The sequence below is a fragment of the Salmo salar genome, chromosome 01 (assembly GCF_965601325.2).
Source record: "Salmo salar chromosome 01, fSalSal1, whole genome shotgun sequence".
In the NCBI taxonomy this organism is placed as follows: Eukaryota; Metazoa; Chordata; class Actinopteri; order Salmoniformes; family Salmonidae; genus Salmo; species Salmo salar.
This window is the reverse complement of record NC_138291.1, coordinates 120229181-120252383: the sequence shown is the minus strand read 5'-3', so window position 1 is coordinate 120252383 and position 23203 is coordinate 120229181. Positions and strand designations below refer to the sequence as shown.

At 64.3% G+C, this 23203-nt stretch overlaps 1 protein-coding gene across 1 annotated transcript in view; it reads right to left on the bottom strand.

The window, feature by feature from the left end:
- LOC145877557 (uncharacterized) overlaps positions 1-23203 on the bottom strand; it is a 53919-nt gene that overhangs the window by 26609 nt on the left and 4107 nt on the right. The window contains exons 4-6 of the mRNA XM_082973393.1: positions 20798-21065; positions 20389-20486; positions 19911-20030 (exon numbers count right to left, since the gene is read on the bottom strand). Of these exons, the coding sequence (XP_082829519.1) occupies positions 19911-20030; positions 20389-20486; positions 20798-21065 (486 nt within the window). The remainder of the gene's footprint in view (positions 1-19910; positions 20031-20388; positions 20487-20797; positions 21066-23203) is intronic.

The following is a 23203-nucleotide window of genomic DNA, read 5'->3' as shown; positions in this document are numbered from 1 at the left end:
CCTAGTGGTTAGGGGGGAGGGAGGCAGGCAGCCTAGTGGTTAGGGGGGAGGGAGGCAGGCAGCCTAGTGGTTAGGGGGGAGGGAGGCAGGCAGCCTAGTGGTAAGGGGAGAGGGAGGCAGGCAGCCTAGTGGTTAGGGGGGAGGGAGGCAGGCAGCCTAGTGGTTAGGGGGGAGGGAGGCAGGCAGCCTAGTGGTTAGGGGGGAGGGAGGCAGGCAGCCTAGTGGTTAGGGGGGGGGAGGCGGGGCAGCCTAGTGGTTAGGGAGGCGGGGCAGCCTAGTGGTTAGGGAGGCGGGGCAGCCTAGTGGTTAGGGAGGCGGGGCAGCCTAGTGGTTAGGGAGGGGGGGCAGCCTAGTGGTTAGGGAGGGGGGGGAGGCAGGCAGCCTAGTGGTTAGGGGGGGGGAGGGGAGGCATGCAGCTTAGTGGTTAGGGGGGGGGGGAGGCAGGCAGCCTAGTGGTTGGGGGGGGGGGGAGGGAGGCAGGCAGCCTAGTGGTTAAGGGGGGGGAGGGAGCCTAGTGGTTTGGGGGGGAGGCAGGCAGCCTAGTGGTTAGGGGGGGAGGCAGGCAGCCTAGTGGTTAGGGGGGAGGCAGGCAGCCTAGTGGTTAGGGGGGGAGGCAGGCAGCCTAGTGGTTAGGGGGGGAGGCAGGCAGCCTAGTGGTTAGGGGGGGAGGCAGGCAGCCTAGTGGTTAGGGAGGGAGGCAGGCAGCCTAGTGGTTAGGGAGGGAGGCAGGCAGCCTAGTGGTTAGGGGGGGGGAGGGAGGGAGGCGGGGCAGCCTAGTGGTTAGGGAGGCGGGGCAGCCTAGTGGTTAGGGGGGGGAGGCAGGCAGCCTAGTGGTTAGGGAGGCGGGGCAGCCTAGTGGTTAGGGAGGAGGGGCAGCCTAGTGGTTAGGGAGGCGGGGCAGCCTAGTGGTTAGGGAGGGGGGGGAGGCAGGCAGCCTAGTGGTTAGGGGGGAGGGAGGCAGGCAGCCTAGTGGTTAGGGAGGGAGGCAGGCAGCCTAGTGGTTAGGGGGGGGGAGGGGGGGAGGCAGGCAGCCTAGTGGTTAGGGGGGGGGGGCAGGCAGACTAGTGGTTAGGGGGGGGGGAGGGAGGCAGCCTAGTGTTTAGGGGGGGGGAGGGAGGCAGGCAGCCTGGTGGTTAGGGGGGGGAGGGAGCCTAGTGGTTTGGGGGGAGGCAGGCAGCCTAGTGGTTAGGGGGGGAGGCAGGCAGCCTAGTGGTTAGGGGGGGGGAGGCAGGCAGCCTAGTGGTTAGGGGGGGGGGGAGGGGAGGCAGCCTAGTGGTTAGGGGGGGGGGGGGAGGCAGGCAGCCTAGTGGTTAGGGGGGGGGGAGGCAGGCAGCCTAGTGGTTAGGGGGGGGGGGAGGCAGGTAGCCTAGTGGTTAGGGGGGGGGGGAGGCAGGCAGCCTAGTGGTTAGGGGGGGGGGCAGGCAGCCTAGTGGTTAGGGGGGGGGAGGGAGGCAGCCTAGTGTTTAGGGGGGGTGGGGAGGGAGGCAGGCAGCCTAGTGGTTAGGGGGGGGGGGAGGGAGCCTAGTGGTTAGGGGGGGAGGCAGGCAGCCTAGTGGTTAGGGGGGGAGGCAGGCAGCCTAGTGGTTAGGGGGGAGATAGGCAGGCAGCCTAGTGGTTAGGGGGGAGATAAGCAGGCAGCCTAGTCGTTAGGGGGGAGGGAGGCAGGCAGCCTAGTGGTTAGGGAGGGAGGCAGGCAGCCTAGTGGTTAGGGGGGGGAGGGAGGGAGCCAGGTAGCCTAGTGGTTAGGGAGGGAGGCAGGCAGCCTAGTGGTTAGGGAGGGAGGCAGGCAGCCTAGTGGTTAGGGGGGGGAGGGAGGGAGGCAGCCTAGTGGTTAGGGGGGGGGGGGGGGGAGGGAGGCAGGCAGCCTAGTGGTTAGGGGGAGGGAGGGAGGGAGGCAGGCAGCCTAGTGGTTAGGGGGGAGGGAGGGAGGGAGGCAGGCAGCCTAGTGGTTAGGGAGGGAGGCAGGCAGCCTAGTGGTTAGGGGGGGGAGGGAGGGAGCCAGGTAGCCTAGTGGTTAGGGAGGCGGGGCAGCCTAGTGGTTAGGGGGGGGAGGCAGGCAGCCTAGTGGTTAGGGAGGCGGGGCAGCCTAGTGGTTAGGGAGGCGGGGCAGCCTAGTGGTTAGGGAGGGGGGGGAGGCAGGCAGCCTAGTGGTTAGGGGGGAGGGAGGCAGGCAGCCTAGTGGTTAGGGAGGGAGGCAGGCAGCCTAGTGGTTAGGGGGGGGGAGGGGGGGAGGCAGGCAGCCTAGTGGTTAGGGGGGGGGGGCAGGCAGACTAGTGGTTAGGGGGGGGGGAGGGAGGCAGCCTAGTGTTTAGGGGGGGGGAGGGAGGCAGGCAGCCTGGTGGTTAGGGGGGGGAGGGATCCTAGTGGTTTGGGGGGAGGCAGGCAGCCTAGTGGTTAGGGGGGGAGGCAGGCAGCCTAGTGGTTAGGGGGGGGGAGGCAGGCAGCCTAGTGGTTAGGGGGGGGGGAGGGGAGGCAGCCTAGTGGTTAGGGGGGGGGGGGAGGCAGGCAGCCTAGTGGTTGGGGGGGGGGAGGCAGGCAGCCTAGTGGTTAGGGGGGGGGGGAGGCAGGTAGCCTAGTGGTTAGGGGGGGGGGAGGCAGGCAGCCTAGTGGTTAGGGGGGGGGGCAGGCAGCCTAGTGGTTAGGGGGGGGAGGGAGGCAGCCTAGTGTTTAGGGGGGGTGGGGAGGGAGGCAGGCAGCCTAGTGGTTAGGGGGGGGGGAGGGAGCCTAGTGGTTAGGGGGGGAGGCAGGCAGCCTAGTGGTTAGGGGGGGAGGCAGGCAGCCTAGTGGTTAGGGGGGAGATAGGCAGGCAGCCTAGTGGTTAGGGGGGAGATAAGCAGGCAGCCTAGTCGTTAGGGGGGAGGGAGGCAGGCAGCCTAGTGGTTAGGGAGGGAGGCAGGCAGCCTAGTGGTTAGGGGGGGGAGGGAGGGAGCCAGGTAGCCTAGTGGTTAGGGAGGGAGGCAGGCAGCCTAGTGGTTAGGGGGGGGAGGGAGGGAGGCAGCCTAGTGGTTAGGGGGGGGGGAGGGAGGGAGGCAGGCAGCCTAGTGGTTAGGGGGAGGGAGGGAGGGAGGCAGGCAGCCTAGTGGTTAGGGGGGAGGGAGGGAGGGAGGCAGGCAGCCTAGTGGTTAGGGAGGGAGGCAGGCAGCCTAGTGGTTAGGGGGGGGAGGGAGGGAGCCAGGTAGCCTAGTGGTTAGGGAGGGAGGCAGGCAGCCTAGTGGTTAGGGAGGGAGGCAGGCAGCCTAGTGGTTAGGGGGGGGAGGGAGGGAGGCAGCCTAGTGGTTAGGGGGGGGGGAGGGAGGGAGGCAGGCAGCCTAGTGGTTAGGGGGAGGGAGGGAGGGAGGCAGGCAGCCTAGTGGTTAGGGGGGAGGGAGGGAGGGAGGCAGGCAGCCTAGTGGTTAGGGGGGGGGGAGGGAGGCAGGCAGCCTAGTGGTTAGGGGGGGGAGGGAGGGAGGCAGGCAGCCTAGTGGTTAGGGGGGGGAGGAAGGGAGGCAGGCAGCCTAGTGGTTAGGGGGGGGGGGGAGGGAGGCAGGCAGCCTAGTGGTTAGGGGGGGAGGCGGGGCAGCCTAGTGGTTAGGGAGGCGGGGCAGCCTAGTGGTTAGGGAGGGGGGGAGGCAGGCAGCCTAGTGGTTAGGGGGGGAGGCAGGCAGCCTAGTGGTTAGGGGGGGGGGAGGGGAGGCAGGCAGCCTAGTGGTTAGGGGGGGGGGGAGTCAGGCAGCCTAGTGGTTAGGGGGGGGGGCAGGCAGCCTAGTGGTTAGGGGGGGGGGAGGGAGGCAGCCTAGTGGTTAGGGGGGGGGGGGAGGGAGGCAGCCTAGTGGTTAGGGGGGGGGGGAGGGAGGCAGCCTAGTGTTTGGGGGGGGGGGGAGGGAGGCAGCCTAGTGTTTAGGGGGGGGAGGGAGGCAGGCAGCCTAGTGGTTAGGGGGGGGGGAGGGAGCCTAGTGGTTTGGGGGGAGATAGGCAGGCAGCCTAGTGGTTAGGGGGGAGATAGGCAGGCAGCCTAGTGGTTAGGGGGGGGGAGGGAGGGAGGCGGGGCAGCCTAGTGGTTAGGGAGGCAGGCAGCCTAGTGGTTAGGGGGGGGAGGCGGGGCAGCCTAGTGGTTAGGGAGGGGGGGAGGCAGGCAGCCTAGTGGTTAGGGGGGGAGGCAGGCAGCCTAGTGGTTAGGGGGGGAGGCAGGCAGCCTAGTGGTTAGGGGGGGGGGGGGGAGTCAGGCAGCCTAGTGGTTAGGGGGGGGGGGGGGAGTCAGGCAGCCTAGTGGTTAGGGGGGGGGCAGGCAGCCTAGTGGTTAGGGGGGGGGGAGGGAGGCAGCCTAGTGGTTAGGGGGGGGGGAGGGAGGCAGCCTAGTGTTTAGGGGGGGGGAGGGAGGCAGGCAGCCTAGTGGTTAGGGGGGGGGAGGGAGCCTAGTGGTTTGGGGGGAGATAGGCAGGCAGCCTAGTGGTTAGGGGGGAGATAGGCAGGCAGCCTAGTGGTTAGGGGGGAGATAGGCAGGCAGCCTAGTGGTTAGGGGGGAGATAGGCAGGCAGCCTAGTGGTTAGGGGGGAGATAGGCAGGCAGCCTAGTGGTTAGGGGGGAGATAGGCAGGCAGCCTAGTGGTTAGGGGGGAGATAGGCAGGCAGCCTAGTGGTTAGGGGGGAGATAGGCAGGCAGCCTAGTGGTTAGGGGGGAGGGAGGCAGGCAGCCTAGTGGTTAGGGGGGAGGGAGGCAGGCAGCCTAGTGGTTAGGGGGGAGGGAGGCAGGCAGCCTAGTGGTAAGGGGGGAGGGAGGCAGGCAGCCTAGTGGTTAGAGGGGAGGGAGGCAGGCAGCCTAGTGGTTAGGTGGGGAGGGAGGCAGGCAGCCTAGTGGTTAGGTGGGGAGGGAGGCAGCCAGCCTAGTGGTTAGGGGGGAGATAGGCAGGCAGCCTAGTGGTTAGGGGGGAGATAGGCAGGCAGCCTAGTGGTTAGGGGGGAGGGAGGCAGGCAGCCTAGTGGTTAGGGGGGAGGGAGGCAGGCAGCCTAGTGGTTAGGGAGGGAGGCAGGCAGCCTAGTGGTTAGGTGGGGAGGGAGGCAGCCAGCCTAGTGGTTAGGTGGGGAGGGAGGCAGCCAGCCTAGTGGTTAGGTGGGGAGGGAGGCAGGCAGCCTAGTGGTTAGGGGGGAGGGAGGTAGGCAGCCTAGTGGTTAGGGGGGAGGGAGGCAGGCAGCCTAGTGGTTAGGGGGGAGGGAGGCAGCCAGCCTAGTGGTTAGGGGGAGGGAGGCAGGCAGCCTAGTGGTTAGGGGGGAGGGAGGCAGGCAGCCTAGTGGTTAGGGAGGGAGGCAGGCAGCCTAGTGGTTAGGGAGGGAGGCAGGCAGCCTAGTGGTTAGGGAGGGAGGCAGGGAGGCAGCCTAGTGGTTAGGGAGGGAGGCAGGGAGGCAGCCCGCGTGGTTAGGGGGGGGGGGAGGGAGGGAGGCAGGCAGCCTAGTGGTTAGGGGGAGGGAGGGAGGCAGGCAGCCTAGTGGTTAGGGGGGGAGGGAGGGAGGCAGGCAGCCTAGTGGTTAGGGGGGGGAGGGAGGGAGGCAGGCAGCCTAGTGGTTAGGGGGGGGGGAGGAAGGCAGGCAGCCTAGTGTTTAGGGGGGGGAGGGAGGGAGGCGGGGCAGCCTAGTGGTTAGGGGGGGGGGGGCAGGCAGCCTAGTGGTTAGGGGGGGGAGGCGGGGCAGCCTAGTGGTTAGGGAGGCGGGGCAGCCTAGAGGTTAGGGAGGCGGGGCAGCCTAGTGGTTAGGGAAGCGGGGCAGCCTAGTGGTTAGGGAGGGGGGGGAGGCAGGCAGCCTAGTGGTTAGGGGGGGAGGCAGGCAGCCTAGTGGTTAGGGGGGGGAGGGGAGGCAGGCAGCCTAGTGATTAGGGGGGGGGGGGAGTCAGGCAGCCTAGTGGTTAGGGGGGGGGGGAGTCAGGCAGCCTAGTGGTTAGGGGGGGGGGAGGGAGGCAGCCTAGTGTTTAGGGGGGGGGGGGGGAGGCAGGCAGCCTAGTGGTTAGGGGGGCAGGCAGGCAGCCTAGTGGTTAGGGGGGCAGGCAGGCAGCCTAGTGGTTAGGGGGGCAGGCAGGCAGCCTAGTGGTTAGGGGGGAGATAGGCAGGCAGCCTAGTGGTTAGGGGGGAGGGAGGCAGGCAGCCTAGTGGTTAGGGGGGAGGGAGGCAGGCAGCCTAGTGGTTAGGGGGGAGGGAGGCAGGCAGCCTAGTGGTTAGGGGGGAGGGAGGCAGGCAGCCTAGTGGTTAGGGGGGAGGGAGGCAGGCAGCCTAGTGGTTAGGGGGGAGGGAGGCAGGCAGCCTAGTGGTTAGGGGGGAGTGAGGCAGGCAGCCTAGTGGTTAGGGGGGAGGGAGGCAGGCAGCCTAGTGGTTAAGGAGGGAGGCAGGGAGGCAGCCTAGTGATTAGGGAGGGAGGCAGGGAGGCAGCCTAGTGGTTAGGGAGGGAGGCAGGGAGGCAGCCTAGTGGTTAGGGAGGGAGGCAGGGAGGCAGCCTAGTGGTTAGGGGGGGGGGGAGGGAGGGAGGCAGGCAGCCTAGTGGTTAGGGGGAGGGAGGGAGGCAGGCAGCCTAGTGGTTAGGGGGGGAGGGAGGGAGGCAGGCAGCCTAGTGGTTAGGGGGGGAGGGAGGGAGGCAGGCAGCCTAGTGGTTAGGGGGGGAGGGAGGGAGGCAGGCAGCCTAGTGGTTAGGGGGGGGGAGGGAGGGAGGCAGGCAGCCTAGTGGTTAGGGGGGGGAGGCGGGGCAGCCTAGTGGTTAGGGAGGCGGGGCAGCCTAGTGGTTAGGGAGGGGGGGAGGCAGGCAGCCTAGTGGTTAGGGGGGGAGGCAGGCAGCCTAGTGGTTAGGGGGGGAGGCAGGCAGCCTAGTGATTAGGGGGGGGGGGGGAGTCAGGCAGCCTAGTGGTTAGGGGGGGGGGAGTCAGGCAGCCTAGTGGTTAGGGGGGGGGGGGCAGGCAGCCTAGTGTTTAGGGGGGGGGGAGGGAGGCAGGCAGCCTAGTGGTTAGGGGGGCAGGCAGGCAGCCTAGTGGTTAGGGGGGAAGGCAGGCAGCCTAGTGGTTAGGGGGGAGGGAGGCAGGCAGCCTAGTGGTTAGGGGGGAGGGAGGCAGGCAGCCTAGTGGTTAGGGGGGAGGGAGGCAGGCAGCCTAGTGGTTAGGGGGGAGGGAGGCAGGCAGCCTAGTGGTTAGGGGGGAGGGAGGCAGGCAGCCTAGTGGTTAGGGGGGAGGGAGGCAGGCAGCCTAGTGGTTAGGGGGGAGGGAGGCAGGCAGCCTAGTGGTTAGGGGGAGGGAGGCAGGCAGCCTAGTGGTTAGGGGGGAGGGAGGCAGGCAGCCTAGTGGTTAGGGGGGAGGGAGGCAGGCAGCCTAGTGGTTAAGGGGGAGGGAGGCAGGCAGCCTAGTGGTTAGGGGGGAGGGAGGCAGGCAGCCTAGTGGTTAGGGGGGAGGGAGGCAGGCAGCCTAGTGGTTAGAAGGGGAGGGAGGCAGGCAGCCTAGTGGTTAGGTGGGGAGGGAGGCAGGCAGCCTAGTGGTTAGGGGGGAGGGAGGCAGGCAGCCTAGTGGTTAGGGGGGAGGGAGGCAGGCAGCCTAGTGGTTAGGGGGGAGGGAGGCAGGCAGCCTAGTGGTTAGGGGGGAGGGAGGCAGGCAGCCTAGTGGTTAGTGGGGAGGGAGGCAGGCAGCCTAGTGGTTAGGTGGTGAGGGAGGCAGCCAGCCTAGTGGTTAGGTGGGGAGGGAGGCAGGCAGCCTAGTGGTTAGGTGGGGAGGGAGGCAGCCAGCCTAGTGGTTAGGTGGGGAGGGAGGCAGGCAGCCTAGTGGTTAGGGGGGAGGGAGGCAGGCAGCCTAGTGGTTAGGGGGGAGGGAGGCAGGCAGCCTAGTGGTTAGGGGGGAGGGAGGCAGGCAGCCTAGTGGTTAGGGGGGAGGGAGGCAGGCAGCCTAGTGGTTAGGGAGGGAGGCAGGCAGCCTAGTGGTTAGGGAGGGAGGCAGGCAGCCTAGTGGTTAGGGAGGGAGGCAGGGAGGCAGCCTAGTGGTTAGGGAGGGAGGCAGGGAGGCAGCCCGCGTGGTTAGGGGGGGGGGAGGGAGGGAGGCAGGCAGCCTAGTGGTTAGGGGGAGGGAGGGAGGCAGGCAGCCTAGTGGTTAGGGGGGGAGGGAGGGAGGCAGGCAGCCTAGTGGTTAGGGGGGGGGAGGGAGGGAGGCAGGCAGCCTAGTGGTTAGGGGGGGGGGAGGGAGGCAGGCAGCCTAGTGTTTAGGGGGGGGAGGGAGGGAGGCGGGGCAGCCTAGTGGTTAGGGGGAGGGGGGCAGGCAGCATAGTGGTTAGGGGGGGGAGGCGGGGCAGCCTAGTGGTTAGGGAGGCGGGGCAGCCTAGAGGTTAGGGAGGCGGGGCAGCCTAGTGGTTAGGGAGGCGGGGCAGCCTAGTGGTTAGGGAGGCGGGGCAGCCTAGTGGTTAGGGAGGGGGGGGAGGCAGGCAGCCTAGTGGTTAGGGGGGGAGGCAGGCAGCCTAGTGGTTAGGGGGGGGGGGGAGGGGAGGCAGGCAGCCTAGTGATTAGGGGGGGGGGAGTCAGGCAGCCTAGTGGTTAGGGGGGGGGGAGTCAGGCAGCCTAGTGGTTAGGGGGGGGGAGGGAGGCAGCCTAGTGGTTAGGGGGGGGGGGGAGGCAGCCTAGTGTTTAGGGGGGGGGGGAGGGAGGCAGGCAGCCTAGTGGTTAGGGGGGCAGGCAGGCAGCCTAGTGGTTAGGGGGGCAGGCAGGCAGCCTAGTGGTTAGGGGGGCAGGCAGGCAGCCTAGTGGTTAGGGGGGAGATAGGCAGGCAGCCTAGTGGTTAGGGGGGAGGGAGGCAGGCAGCCTAGTGGTTAGGGGGGAGGGAGGCAGGCAGCCTAGTGGTTAGGGGGGAGGGAGGCAGGCAGCCTAGTGGTTAGGGGGGAGGGAGACAGGCAGCCTAGTGGTTAGGGGGGAGGGAGGCAGGCAGCCTAGTGGTTAGGGGGGAGTGAGGCAGGCAGCCTAGTGGTTAGGGGGGAGGGAGGCAGGCAGCCTAGTGGTTAGGGGGGAGGGAGGCAGGCAGCCTAGTGGTTAGGGAGGGAGGCAGGCAGCCTAGTGGTTAGGGAGGGAGGCAGGGAGGCAGCCTAGTGGTTAGGGAGGGAGGCAGGGAGGCAGCCTAGTGGTTAGGGAGGGAGGCAGGGAGGCAGCCTAGTGGTTAGGGGGGGGGGAGGGAGGGAGGCAGGCAGCCTAGTGGTTAGGGGGAGGGAGGGAGGCAGGCAGCCTAGTGGTTAGGGGGGGAGGGAGGGAGGCAGGCAGCCTAGTGGTTAGGGGGGGAGGGAGGGAGGCAGGCAGCCTAGTGGTTAGGGGGGGAGGGAGGGAGGCGGGGCAGCCTAGTGGTTAGGGGGGGGGAGGCAGGCAGCCTAGTGGTTAGGGGGGGAGGCGGGGCAGCCTAGTGGTTAGGGAGGCGGGGCAGCCTAGTGGTTAGGGAGGGGGGGGAGGCAGGCAGCCTAGTGGTTAGGGGGGGGGGAGGGGAGGCAGGCAGCCTAGTGATTAGGGGGGGGGGGGGGGAGTCAGGCAGCCTAGTGGTTAGGGGGGGGGGGAGTCAGGCAGCCTAGTGGTTAGGGGGGGGGGGGGCAGGCAGCCTAGTGGTTAGGGGGGGGCAGGCAGCCTAGTGTTTAGGGGGGGGGGGAGGGAGGCAGGCAGCCTAGTGGTTAGGGGGGCAGGCAGGCAGCCTAGTGGTTAGGGGGGAGATAGGCAGGCAGCCTAGTGGTTAGGGGGGAGGGAGGCAGGCAGCCTAGTGGTTAGGGGGGAGGGAGGCAGGCAGCCTAGTGGTTAGGGGGGAGGGAGGCAGGCAGCCTAGTGGTTAGGGGGGAGGGAGGCAGGCAGCCTAGTGGTTAGGGGGGAGGGAGGCAGGCAGCCTAGTGGTTAGGGGGGAGGGAGGCAGGCAGCCTAGTGGTTAGGGGGGAGGGAGGCAGGCAGCCTAGTGGTTAGGGGGGAGGGAGGCAGGCAGCCTAGTGGTTAGGGGGGAGGGAGGCAGGCAGCCTAGTGGTTAGGGGGGAGGGAGGCAGGCAGCCTAGTGGTTAGGGGGGAGGGAGGCAGGCAGCCTAGTGGTTAGGGGGGAGGGAGGCAGGCAGCCTAGTGGTTAGAAGGGGAGGGAGGCAGGCAGCCTAGTGGTTAGGTGGGGAGGGAGGCAGGCAGCCTAGTGGTTAGGGGGGAGGGAGGCAGGCAGCCTAGTGGTTAGGGGGGAGGGAGGCAGGCAGCCTAGTGGTTAGGGGGGAGGGAGGCAGGCAGCCTAGTGGTTAGGGGGGAGGGAGGCAGGCAGCCTAGTGGTTAGGGGGGAGGGAGGCAGGCAGCCTAGTGGTTAGGGGGGAGGGAGGCAGGCAGCCTAGTGGTTAGGGGGGAGGGAGGCAGGCAGCCTAGTGGTTAGGGGGGAGGGAGGCAGGCAGCCTAGTGGTTAGGGAGGGAGGCAGGCAGCCTAGTGGTTAGGGAGGGAGGCAGGCAGCCTAGTGGTTAGGGAGGGAGGCAGGCAGCCTAGTGGTTAGGGAGGGAGGCAGGCAGCCTAGTGGTTAGGGAGGGAGGCAGGCAGCCTAGTGGTTAGGGAGGGAGGCAGGCAGCCTAGTGGTTAGGGGGGAGATAGGCAGGCAGCCTAGTGGTTAGGGGGGAGGGAGGCAGGCAGCCTAGTGGTTAGGGGGGAGGGAGGCAGGCAGCCTAGTGGTTAGGGGGGAGGGAGGCAGGCAGCCTAGTGGTTAGGGGGGAGGGAGGCAGGCAGCCTAGTGGTTAGGGGGGAGGGAGGCAGGCAGCCTAGTGGTTAGGGGGGAGGGAGGCAGGCAGCCTAGTGGTTAGGGGGGAGGGAGGCAGGCAGCCTAGTGGTTAAGGGGGAGGGAGGCAGGCAGCCTAGTGGTTAGGGGGGAGGGAGGCAGGCAGCCTAGTGGTTAGGGGGGAGGGAGGCAGGCAGCCTAGTGGTTAGAAGGGGAGGGAGGCAGGCAGCCTAGTGGTTAGGTGGGGAGGGAGGCAGGCAGCCTAGTGGTTAGGGGGGAGGGAGGCAGGCAGCCTAGTGGTTAGGGGGGAGGGAGGCAGGCAGCCTAGTGGTTAGGGGGGAGGGAGGCAGGCAGCCTAGTGGTTAGGGGGGAGGGAGGCAGGCAGCCTAGTGGTTAGGGGGGAGGGAGGCAGGCAGCCTAGTGGTTAGGTGGGGAGGGAGGCAGGCAGCCTAGTGGTTAGGTGGGGAGGGAGGCAGGCAGCCTAGTGGTTAGGTGGGGAGGGAGGCAGCCAGCCTAGTGGTTAGGTGGGGAGGGAGGCAGCCAGCCTAGTGGTTAGGTGGGGAGGGAGGCAGGCAGCCTAGTGGTTAGGGGGGAGGGAGGCAGGCAGCCTAGTGGTTAGGGGGGAGGGAGGCAGGCAGCCTAGTGGTTAGGGGGGAGGGAGGCAGGCAGCCTAGTGGTTAGGGGGGAGGGAGGCAGGCAGCCTAGTGGTTAGGGGGGAGGGAGGCAGGCAGCCTAGTGGTTAGGGGGGAGGGAGGCAGGCAGCCTAGTGGTTAGGGGGGAGGGAGGCAGGCAGCCTAGTGGTTAGGGAGGGAGGCAGGCAGCCTAGTGGTTAGGGAGGGAGGCAGGCAGCCTAGTGGTTAGGGAGGGAGGCAGGGAGGCAGCCTAGTGGTTAGGGAGGGAGGCAGGGAGGCAGCCCGCGTGGTTAGGGGGGGGGGAGGGAGGGAGGCAGGCAGCCTAGTGGTTAGGGGGAGGGAGGGAGGCAGGCAGCCTAGTGGTTAGGGGGGAGGGAGGGAGGCAGGCAGCCTAGTGGTTAGGGGGGGGAGGGAGGGAGGCAGGCAGCCTAGTGGTTAGGGGGGGGGGAGGGAGGCAGGCAGCCTAGTGGTTAGGGGGGGGGGGGAGGGAGGCGGGGCAGCCTAGTGGTTAGGGGGGGGGGGGCAGGCAGCCTAGTGGGATAGGGGGGGGAGGCGGGGCAGCCTAGTGGTTAGGGAGGCGGGGCAGCCTAGAGGTTAGGGAGGCGGGGCAGCCTAGTGGTTAGGGAAGCGGGGCAGCCTAGTGGTTAGGGTGGGGGGGGAGGCAGGCAGCCTAGTGGTTAGGGGGGGAGGCAGGCAGCCTAGTGGTTAGGGGGGGGGGGGGGAGGGGAGGCAGGCAGCCTAGTGATTAGGGGGGGGGGGAGTCAGGCAGCCTAGTGGTTAGGGGGGGGGGAGTCAGGCAGCCTAGTGGTTAGGGGGGGGGAGGGAGGCAGCCTAGTGGTTAGGGGGGGGGGAGGGAGGCAGCCTAGTGTTTAGGGGGGGGGGAGGGAGGCAGGCAGCCTAGTGGTTAGGGGGGCAGGCAGGCAGCCTAGTGGTTAGGGGGGCAGGCAGGCAGCCTAGTGGTTAGGGGGGAGATAGGCAGGCAGCCTAGTGGTTAGGGGGGAGATAGGCAGGCAGCCTAGTGGTTAGGGGGGAGGGAGGCAGGCAGCCTAGTGGTTAGGGGGGAGGGAGGCAGGCAGCCTAGTGGTTAGGGGGGAGGGAGGCAGGCAGCCTAGTGGTTAGGGGGGAGGGAGGCAGGCAGCCTAGTGGTTAGGGGGGAGTGAGGCAGGCAGCCTAGTGGTTAGGGGGGAGTGAGGCAGGCAGCCTAGTGGTTAGGGGGGAGGGAGGCAGGCAGCCTAGTGGTTAGGGGGGAGGGAGGCAGGCAGCCTAGTGGTTAGGGAGGGAGGCAGGCAGCCTAGTGGTTAGGGAGGGAGGCAGGGAGGCAGCCTAGTGGTTAGGGAGGGAGGCAGGGAGGCAGCCTAGTGGTTAGGGGGGGGGGAGGGAGGGAGGCAGGCAGCCTAGTGGTTAGGGGAGGGAGGGAGGCAGGCAGCCTAGTGGTTAGGGGGGGAGGGAGGGAGGCAGGCAGCCTAGTGGTTAGGGGGGGAGGGAGGGAGGCAGGCAGCCTAGTGGTTAGGGGGGGGAGGGAGGGAGGCGGGGCAGCCTAGTGGTTAGGGGGGGGGGAGGCAGGCAGCCTAGTGGTTAGGGGGGGGGAGGCGGGGCAGCCTAGTGGTTAGGGAGGCGGGGCAGCCTAGTGGTTAGGGAGGGGGGGGAGGCAGGCAGCCTAGTGGTTAGGGGGGGAGGCAGGCAGCCTAGTGGTTAGGGGGGGGGGGAGGGGAGGCAGGCAGCCTAGTGATTAGGGGGGGGGGGGGGGGGGAGTCAGGCAGCCTAGTGGTTAGGGGGGGGGGAGTCAGGCAGCCTAGTGGTTAGGGGGGGGGGGCAGGCAGCCTAGTGGTTAGGGGGGGGGGGCAGGCAGCCTAGTGTTTAGGGGGGGGGGGGAGGGAGGCAGGCAGCCTAGTGGTTAGGGGGGCAGGCAGGCAGCCTAGTGGTTAGGGGGGAGATAGGCAGGCAGCCTAGTGGTTAGGGGGGAGGGAGGCAGGCAGCCTAGTGGTTAGGGGGGAGGGAGGCAGGCAGCCTAGTGGTTAGGGGGGAGGGAGGCAGGCAGCCTAGTGGTTAGGGGGGAGGGAGGCAGGCAGCCTAGTGGTTAGGGGGAGGGAGGCAGGCAGCCTAGTGGTTAGGGGGGAGGGAGGCAGGCAGCCTAGTGGTTAAGGGGGAGGGAGGCAGGCAGCCTAGTGGTTAGGGGGGAGGGAGGCAGGCAGCCTAGTGGTTAGGGGGGAGGGAGGCAGGCAGCCTAGTGGTTAGGGGGGAGGGAGGCAGGCAGCCTAGTGGTTAGAAGGGGAGGGAGGCAGGCAGCCTAGTGGTTAGGTGGGGAGGGAGGCAGGCAGCCTAGTGGTTAGGGGGGAGGGAGGCAGGCAGCCTAGTGGTTAGGGGGGAGGGAGGCAGGCAGCCTAGTGGTTAGGGGGGAGGGAGGCAGGCAGCCTAGTGGTTAGGGGGGAGGGAGGCAGGCAGCCTAGTGGTTAGGGGGGAGGGAGGCAGGCAGCCTAGTGGTTAGTGGGGAGGGAGGCAGGCAGCCTAGTGGTTAGTGGGGAGGGAGGCAGGCAGCCTAGTGGTTAGGGGGGAGGGAGGCAGGCAGCCTAGTGGTTAGGGGGGAGGGAGGCAGGCAGCCTAGTGGTTAGGGGGGAGGGAGGCAGGCAGCCTAGTGGTTAGGGGGGAGGGAGGCAGGCAGCCTAGTGGTTAGGGAGGGAGGCAGGCAGCCTAGTGGTTAGGGAGGGAGGCAGGCAGCCTAGTGTTTAGGGAGGGAGGCAGGCAGCCTAGTGGTTAGGGAGGGAGGCAGGCAGCCTAGTGGTTAGGGAGGGAGGCAGGCAGCCTAGTGGTTAGGAAGGGAGGCAGGCAGCCTAGTGGTTAGGGAGGGAGGCAGGCAGCCTAGTGGTTAGGGAGGGAGGCAGGCAGCCTAGTGGTTAGGGAGGGAGGCAGGCAGCCTAGTGATTAGGGAGGGAGGCAGGCAGCCTAGTGGTTAGGGAGGGAGGCAGGCAGCCTAGTGGTTAGGGAGGGAGGCAGGCAGCCTAGTGGTTCGGGAGGGAGGCAGGCAGCCTAGTGGTTAGGGGGGGAGGCAGGCAGCCTAGTGGTTAGGGGGGGGAGGGAGGCAGGCAGCCTAGTGGTTAGGGGGGGGGGAGGGAGGCAGGCAGCCTAGTGGTTAAGGGGCGAGGGAGGGAGGCAGGCAGCCTAGTGGTTAGAGGGGGAGGGAGGGAGGCAGGCAGCCTAGTGGTTAGTGGGGGGAGGGAGGGAGGCAGGCAGCCTAGTGGTTAGGGGGGGGAGGGAGGCAGGCAGCCTAGTGGTTAGGGGGGGGAGGGAGGGAAGCAGGCAGCCTAGTGGTTAGGGGGGGGGGAGGGAGGGAGGCAGGCTATTGGTTAGGGGGGGGAGGGAGGGAGGGAGGTCGGCAGGCAGCCTAGTGGTTAGGGGGGGAGGGAGGGAGGCAGGCTAGTGGTTAGGGGGGGGAGGGAGGGAGGGAGGCAGGCAGCCTAGTGGTTAGGGGGGGGAGGGAGGGAGGGAGGCAGGCAGCCTAGTGGTTAGGGGGGGGAGGGAGGGAGGGATGTCAGGCAGCCTAGTGGTTAGGGGGGGGGGAGGGAGGGAGGGAGGGAGTCAGGCAGCCTAGTGGTTAGGGGGGGAGGGAGGGAGGGAGTCTAGTGGTTAGGGGGGGAGGGAGGGAGGCAGGCTAGTGGTTAGGGGGGGGAGGGAGGGAGGGAGGGAGGTCGGCAGGCAGCCTAGTGGTTAGGGGGGGAGGGAGGGAGGCAGGCTAGTGGTTAGGGGGGGGAGGGAGGGAGGGAGGCAGGCAGCCTAGTGGTTAGGGGGGGAGGGAGGGAGGGAGTCAGGCAGCCTAGTGGTTAGGGGGGGGGGGAGGGAGGGAGGGAGGGAGTCAGGCAGCCTAGTGGTTAGGGGGGGGAGGGAGGGAGGGAGGGAGTCTAGTGGTTAGGGGGGAGGGAGGGAGGCAGGCTAGTGGTTAGGGGGGGGAGGGAGGGAGGGAGGCAGGCAGCCTAGTGGTTAGGGGGGGAGGGGTTAGCGGGGGGGGCAGGTAGTAAATAAGAATGTTCTTAACTGACTTGCCTAGTTAAATAAATAAAGGCAGGTAGCCTAGTGGTTAAGGGGGAGGGGATGAGGGAGGCAGGTAGCCTAGTGGTTAGGGGGAGGGGAGGAGGGAGGCAGGTAGCCTAGTGGTTAGGGGGAGGGGAGCGAGGCAGGTAGCCTAGTGGTTAGAGGGAGGGGGGCAGGTAGCCTAGTGGTTAGAGGGAGGGGGGCAGGTAGCCTAGTGGTTAGAGGGAGGGGGGCAGGTAGCCTAGTGGTTAGAGGGAGGGGGGCAGGTAGCCTAGTGGTTAGAGGGAGGGGGGCAGGTAGCCTAGTGGTTAGAGGGAGGGGGGCAGGTAGCCTAGTGGTTAGAGGGAGGGAGGCAGGTAGCCTAGTGGTTAGAGGGAGGGAGGCAGGTAGCCTAGTGGTTAGGGGGGGGAGGGAGGGAGGGATGTCAGGCAGCCTAGTGGTTAGGGGGGGGGGAGGGAGGGAGGGAGGGAGTCAGGCAGCCTAGTGGTTAGGGGGGGGAGGGAGGGAGGGAGTCTAGTGGTTAGGGGGGGAGGGAGGGAGGCAGGCTAGTGGTTAGGGGGGGGAGGGAGGGAGGGAGGGAGGTCGGCAGGCAGCCTAGTGGTTAGGGGGGGAGGGAGGGAGGCAGGCTAGTGGTTAGGGGGGGGAGGGAGGGAGGGAGGCAGGCAGCCTAGTGGTTAGGGGGGGAGGGAGGGAGGGAGTCAGGCAGCCTAGTGGTTAGGGGGGGGGGGAGGGAGGGAGGGAGGGAGTCAGGCAGCCTAGTGGTTAGGGGGGGGAGGGAGGGAGGGAGGGAGTCTAGTGGTTAGGGGGGAGGGAGGGAGGCAGGCTAGTGGTTAGGGGGGGGAGGGAGGGAGGGAGGCAGGCAGCCTAGTGGTTAGGGGGGGAGGGAGGGAGGGAGGCAGGCAGCCTAGTGGTTAGGGGGGGGAGGGAGGGAGTCAGGCAGCCTAGTGGTTAGGGGGGGAGGGAGGCAGGCAGGCAGCCCAGTGGTTAGGGGAGGAGGGAGGGAGGCAGGCAGCCCAGTGGTTAGGGGGGGGAGGGAGGCACGCAGCCTAGTGGTTAGGGGGGGAGGGAGGGAGGCAGGCAGCCTAGTGGTTAGGGGGGCAGGCAGCCTAGTGGTAATGGGGGGGGGGGAGGCAGGCATCCTAGTGGTTAGGGAGGCAGGCGGCCTAGTGGTTAGGGGGGGAGGAAGGGAGGCAGGCAGCCTAGTGGTTAGGGGGGGAGGGAGGGAGGCAGGCAGCCTAGTGGTTAGGGGGGCAGGCAGCCTAGTGGTTAGGGGGGGGGGGGAGGGAGGCAGGCAGCCTAGTGTTTAGGGGGGCAGGCAGCCTAGTGGTTAGGGTGGGGGGGGAGGGAGGCAGGCAGCCTAGTGGTTAGGGGGGGGAGGGAGGGAGGCAGCCCAGTGGTTAGGGGGGAGGGAGGGAGGCAAGCAGCCCAGTGGTTGGGGGGGGAGGGAGGGAGGCAGGCAGCCCAGTGGTTAGGGGAGGGGAGGGAGGGAGGCAGGCAGCCCAGTGGTTAGGGGGGAGGGAGGGAGGCAGGCAGCCCAGTGGTTAGGGGGGGAGGGAGGGAGGCAGGCAGCCTAGTGGTTAGGGGGGGAGGGAGGGAGGGAGGCATGCAGCCTAGTGGTTAGGGGGGGGGGGAGGGAGGGAGGCATGCAGCCTAGTGGTTGGGGGGGGGGGGGAGGGAGGGAGGCAGGCAGCCTAGTGGTTAGGGGGGGGGGAGGGAGGGAGGCAGGCAGCCTAGTGGTTAGGGGGGGGGGGAGGGAGGCAGGCAGCCTTGTGGTTAGGGGGGGGGGGGAGGGAGGCAGGCAGCCTAGTGGTTAGGGGGGGGGGGGGGGGAGGGAGGCAGGCAGCCTAGTGGTTAGGGGGGGGAGGGAGGGAGGGAGGCAGGCAGCCCAGTGGTTAGGGGGGGGAGGGAGGGAGGGAGGCAGGCAGCCTAGTGGTTAGGGGGGGAGGGAGGGAGGGAGGCAGGCAGCCTAGTGGTTAGGGGGGGAGGGAGGGAGGCAGGCAGCCTAGTGGTTAGGGGGGAGGGAGGGAGGCAGGCAGCCTTGTGGTTAGGGGGGGGGGGGAGGGAGGCAGGCAGCCTAGTGGTTAGGGGGGGGGGGGGGGAGGGAGGCAGGCAGCCTAGTGGTTAGGGGGGGGAGGGAGGGAGGGAGGCAGGCAGCCCAGTGGTTAGGGGGGGGAGGGAGGGAGGGAGGCAGGCAGCCTAGTGGTTAGGGGGGGAGGGAGGGAGGCAGGCAGCCTAGTGGTTAGGGGGGAGGGAGGGAGGCAGGCAGCCTAGTGGTTAGGGGGGGGAGGGAGGGAGGCAGGCAGCCTAGTGGTTAGGAGGGGAGGGAGGGAGGCAGGCAGCCTAGTGGCTAGGGGGGGGGAGGGAGGGAGGGAGGCAGGCTAGTGGTTAGGGGGGGGAGGGCGGGAGGGAGGCAGGCAGCCTAGTGGTTAGGGGGGGGGAGGGAGGGAGGTAGGCAGGTAGCCTAGTGGTTAGGGGGAGGGGGGGGGGAGGCAGGTAGCCTAGTGGTTAGGTGGAGGGGGGGGAGGGAGGCAGGTAGCCTAGTGGTTAGGGGGAGGGGAGGAGGGGAGGAGGGAGGCAGGTAACCTAGTGGTTAGGGGGAGGGAGGCAGGTAGCCTAGTGATTAGAGGGAGGGGGAGGGAGGCAGGTATCCTAGTGGTTAGAGGGAGGGAGGCAGGTAGCCTAGTGGTTAGAGGGAGGGGGAGGGAGGCAGGTAGCCTAGTGGTTAGAGGGAGGGGGAGGGAGGCAGGTAGCCTAGTGGTTAGAGGGAGGGGGAGGGAGGCAGGTAGACTAGTGGTTAGAGGGAGGGAGGCAGGTAGCCTAGTGGTTAGAAGGAGGGAGGCAGGTAGCCTAGTGGTTAGAGGGAGGGAGGCATGCAGCCTAGTGGTTAGGGGGGGGGGGAGGGAGGGAGGCATGCAGCCTAGTGGTTGGGGGGGGGGGGGAGGGAGGGAGGCAGGCAGCCTAGTGGTTAGGGGGGGGGGAGGGAGGGAGGCAGGCAGCCTAGTGGTTAGGGGGGGGGGGAGGGAGGCAGGCAGCCTTGTGGTTAGGGGGGGGGGGGAGGGAGGCAGGCAGCCTAGTGGTTAGGGGGGGGGGGGGGGGAGGGAGGCAGGCAGCCTAGTGGTTAGGGGGGGGAGGGAGGGAGGGAGGCAGGCAGCCCAGTGGTTAGGGGGGGGAGGGAGGGAGGGAGGCAGGCAGCCTAGTGGTTAGGGGGGGAGGGAGGGAGGCAGGCAGCCTAGTGGTTAGGGGGGAGGGAGGGAGGCAGGCAGCCTAGTGGTTAGGGGGGGGAGGGAGGGAGGCAGGCAGCCTAGTGGTTAGGAGGGGAGGGAGGGAGGCAGGCAGCCTAGTGGCTAGGGGGGGGGAGGGAGGGAGGGAGGCAGGCTAGTGGTTAGGGGGGGGAGGGCGGGAGGGAGGCAGGCAGCCTAGTGGTTAGGGGGGGGGAGGGAGGGAGGTAGGCAGGTAGCCTAGTGGTTAGGGGGAGGGGGGGGGGGAGGCAGGTAGCCTAGTGGTTAGGTGGAGGGGGGGGAGGGAGGCAGGTAGCCTAGTGGTTAGGGGGAGGGGAGGAGGGGAGGAGGGAGGCAGGTAACCTAGTGGTTAGGGGGAGGGAGGCAGGTAGCCTAGTGATTAGAGGGAGGGGGAGGGAGGCAGGTATCCTAGTGGTTAGAGGGAGGGAGGCAGGTAGCCTAGTGGTTAGAGGGAGGGGGAGGGAGGCAGGTAGCCTAGTGGTTAGAGGGAGGGGGAGGGAGGCAGGTAGCCTAGTGGTTAGAGGGAGGGGGAGGGAGGCAGGTAGACTAGTGGTTAGAGGGAGGGAGGCAGGTAGCCTAGTGGTTAGAAGGAGGGAGGCAGGTAGCCTAGTGGTTAGAGGGGGGGAGGCAGGTAGCCTAGTGGTTAGAGGTTAGCGGGGGGGGCAGGTAGTAAATAAGAATGTTCTTAACTGACTTGCCTAGTTAAATAAATAAAGGCAGGTAGCCTAGTGGTTAGGGGGAGGGGAGGAGGGAGGCAGGTAGCCTAGTGGTTAGGGGGAGGGGAGGAGGGAGGCAGGTAGCCTAGTGGTTAGGGGGAGGGGAGCGAGGCAGGTAGCCTAGTGGTTAGAGGGAGGGGGGCAGGTAGCCTAGTGGTTAGAGGGAGGGGGGCAGGTAGCCTAGTGGTTAGAGGGAGGGGGGCAGGTAGCCTAGTGGTTAGAGGGAGGGGGGCAGGTAGCCTAGTGGTTAGAGGGAGGGGGGCAGGTAGCCTAGTGGTTAGAGGGAGGGGGGCAGGTAGCCTAGTGGTTAGAGGGAGGGAGGCAGGTAGCCTAGTGGTTAGAGGGAGGGAGGCAGGTAGCCTAGTGGTTAGAGGGGGGGAGGCAGGTAGCCTAGTGGTTAGAGGGGGGGGAGGCAGGTAGCCTAGTGGTTAGAGGGGGGGGAGGCAGGTAGCCTAGTGGTTAGAGGGGGGGATGCAGGTAGCCTAGTGGTTAGAGGGGGGGAGGCAGGTAGCCTAGTGGTTAGAGGGGGGGAGGCAGGTAGCCTAGTGGTTAGAGGGGGGGAGGCAGGTAGCCTAGTGGTTAGAGGGGGGGAGGCAGGTAGCCTAGTGGTTAGAGGGGGGCATGTCCCAGCAGGGGCGTGTCCCAGCAGAGCCCACAGCGAATTAGCAGACAGCCTTTTGATCTTAAAGAATTCCATGGTGTCCGTCTCCTGGCGGTTCAGAGCAATGTAAGGACAGCTCCGGAAGTCTCCCTTCAAACCAAGTACAGACAAACTTGATTTAAAACCGCATTTAAAAATTCATGACACACTTCACAGTAAAACAATAAAAACAAAACAAAAAAAAGGTAATAGTGTCTTTTGGTTTCAGAACAGCACTAGAAAAAGTAGTGGCCTACGCATTATTATTATTAATAAAACAGACAGATACAAGGCTATGGGGGTCCTGAATGACTCAGTTGGTAGAGCACGGCACTGGTACCTCCTGGATTGTGGGTTCGATTCCCGGGGCCACCCATATTTAAAATGTACACACATGACTGTTAGTGGTTTAGGATAAAAGCGTCTGCGAAATGGCAGATATTAATATCCATTAAGTTGTTAAAGCCACCTTGAGCTGCTCTCCTCCCTGTAGTCTGACCAGGTCCCAGGTCCCCATTTTCCTCACCACTTGTTTCAGCTCCCCTATCTGACGGTACGACAGGTGACCTGCAGGACACGGAGGAAACAGTAATAATATACAGGATTTATAAAGCTCTTAAACACACATGCAAATGTGCATCTCTGTCTACCGTCAACAGTACAGCAAGCGATGAGCAGCAGACTAGGCCAACAGTAGTAAATATTGATTAGCTTAGAATAATTGAAAAGCTCCCTTCTTTCACTATTTAAAACTGTCATATTTCACCAAAATAGTATTTTCTTATCCAAGGCATCCATTTTTGTTTAAAAAAAATATATAATTTTTTATTTTTATTTATTTGTGACCCCAAAAAAACCACAATGCCTCCTCCACTCACCGGACAGCCAGGCAGGAGTCAGTGCGTCTGATATCCAGGCTACATAACCCTCTCTGAAGGAGCAGAGGAATGCATCTATTTGACTGTGGGAGACCAGCTCCCTCCTCTTCCTCAACTCTTCATCCAGCTGGCAGTCTGGGGCGAGGAAGACTAGCCTGGGAAGGAAGAGCTCCTGACGCACCGATATGCCGCTCCTCCTCAGGTACTGCCACAGGTTACCTGTCTTGGTCTGGAGGATATATAGATGCCACAGGTTACCTGTCTTGGTCTGGAGGGGATATAGATACCACAGGTTACCTGTCTTGGTCTGGAGGGGGTATGGCTTACAGAACAGGGCTGCGGGCAGCTGAGTGAAAATGGAGGAAAACTAAACTTCCAGAGGACCTATCATCCTTTCACTCCCTCCTCTATATCTGTATCCTCTGCTAAAGCCAATGGCCATGACCAAATACCCTTGCGTCCTAAATAGGAGGCCGTTTGAGTATGCACATTTTTTTATAAAAAAAAAAAATAGTATACAACATTTTAGAAAAATCGATCATACTTTAAATGCCATTATGTCCTACTCATTTGGACTCGTCATCTAGTAGAATTCGATGCACACTTTCCCACAATGCATTGTCGAGTGATTGGCTACTTGAAGCCAACTAGGTACTAACAACAAAACTACTTAATTGGGAAGACGCCGAACAGCGACGTTTTCTGCTGTGGTTCGCAAATGTAGGCTAAGTAATTTTTGTTCTCCTTAAAATTATCAAGAGTATTTTTTTGTTCGTTTTTTTTTTTTTTTTAAACCAAAGAGGATTTCCGTTTTCTCATTGAAAAGTGTTTCTTGTTCTCGTCAGAGTTTCTAAACTAAATGCTAAACCATCTTTAGATTTCTGTATGTGTCAGCACCGTGGACTTGGCTGTTATTGATGTCATGCTAAAAATCGGTTTTGTAGGCTGACCTCCCTATTTAATAACTGAATTGATGGATCAAGCCTTCGTAGGTCATTCTGATCTCATTCCCAATGATCAGTGGTATAGTTTATTATGTTGCTATGCAACGGTTCTGAATTTGCGATGCACCACGGCTGGCCACGTTTTTCTGTGAAATAGTCTTTTGATTTGAACATTTGAAAAGTGTGTGTACACACATTTGTTTCACTAATAAATACGTTGAAATGGAACCAAATAACTGTCTTTAGTCCTTAAATAGCCAATGGTATAAGTCGAATGTGATAGGCTGCATATAACCAGCCTGAGTAGGCCTATAACCCCATTCATATTATATTCAGAGTTTAGACAAATTGATCGTATTGGAAATGAGATATTATCAGGCTGGTTAACGCGATGAACGTCTGTTGAATTTGGAAAAGAAATGCACCCGCACTCAACCCCACCTACTCAGGAGCCGCTCTTGCGTTGCGGCCGTGACATACTGCATCATTTTTACTAAACGCGACATGTTAAATAGTATGCGACGATGAGTATACAGCATGCTAGTATGGGTACACTTTCTATCAATGTAAATGTCAAGGTCCTGCCTCTAAACCTAGGAAACACTTTCCCACCTTCCCCTCCACCACGTCCCTGCAGACAACTTTGTCAACCACTTTGAAAATAAGTTTGACATCCACTCAACCTATTGACTCCACTTGTCTCACTCACACAGAACTACCCGACGCCTTGACCTCTTTCTCCCCTCTCTCTCCAGATGACATCCAGCAACTAGTGAGGTCCGGCTGCCCGACAACCTGCCTGCTCAACCCCATCCCCTTCTCCAGACCATCAATGGAGACCTTCACTTCCCTCACCAACTCATCCCTGACCCTCTAAATTCAAAATGGCCAGAGTTGCTCCCCTTGTCTTGAAACCCTCTGATGTCAGAAACTACAGACCTATATCCCTGATTTCTTTTCTTTCCAAAAATACTTGAGTCTCTGACCAACTCTAAGAATTATTTTCTGGACCCTAACCAGTCAGGCTTCAAGACATGCCACTAAACCGAGACTGCTCCTCTGTGTCAGGGGCTCGTAACACTGCCAAAGCTGACTCTTGTTCTCTTCCTCCTAGATCTATCTGCTGCCTTCGACACCGTGAACCATCAGATCCTCCTCGCAGGGCTGGGCGTCTCAGGCTCCATCAGATCCTCCTCGCAGGGCTGGGCGTCTCAGACTACACACTCTTGGTTGCATCCTACCCGGCTGGTCGCTCTTACCAGGTGACGTGGAGAGGATCTGTATCTGCACCATGTACTCTCACTACTGGTGTTCCCCAGGGCTTGGTTCTAGGCCCTCTTCTCTCTATAGACCAAGTCACACAGCTCTCATATCCTCACATGGTCTCTCCCATCACTGCTATGAGGATGGACCTCTCCTCTTCTCTCTATACACCAAGTCACTCAGCTCTGTCATATCCTCA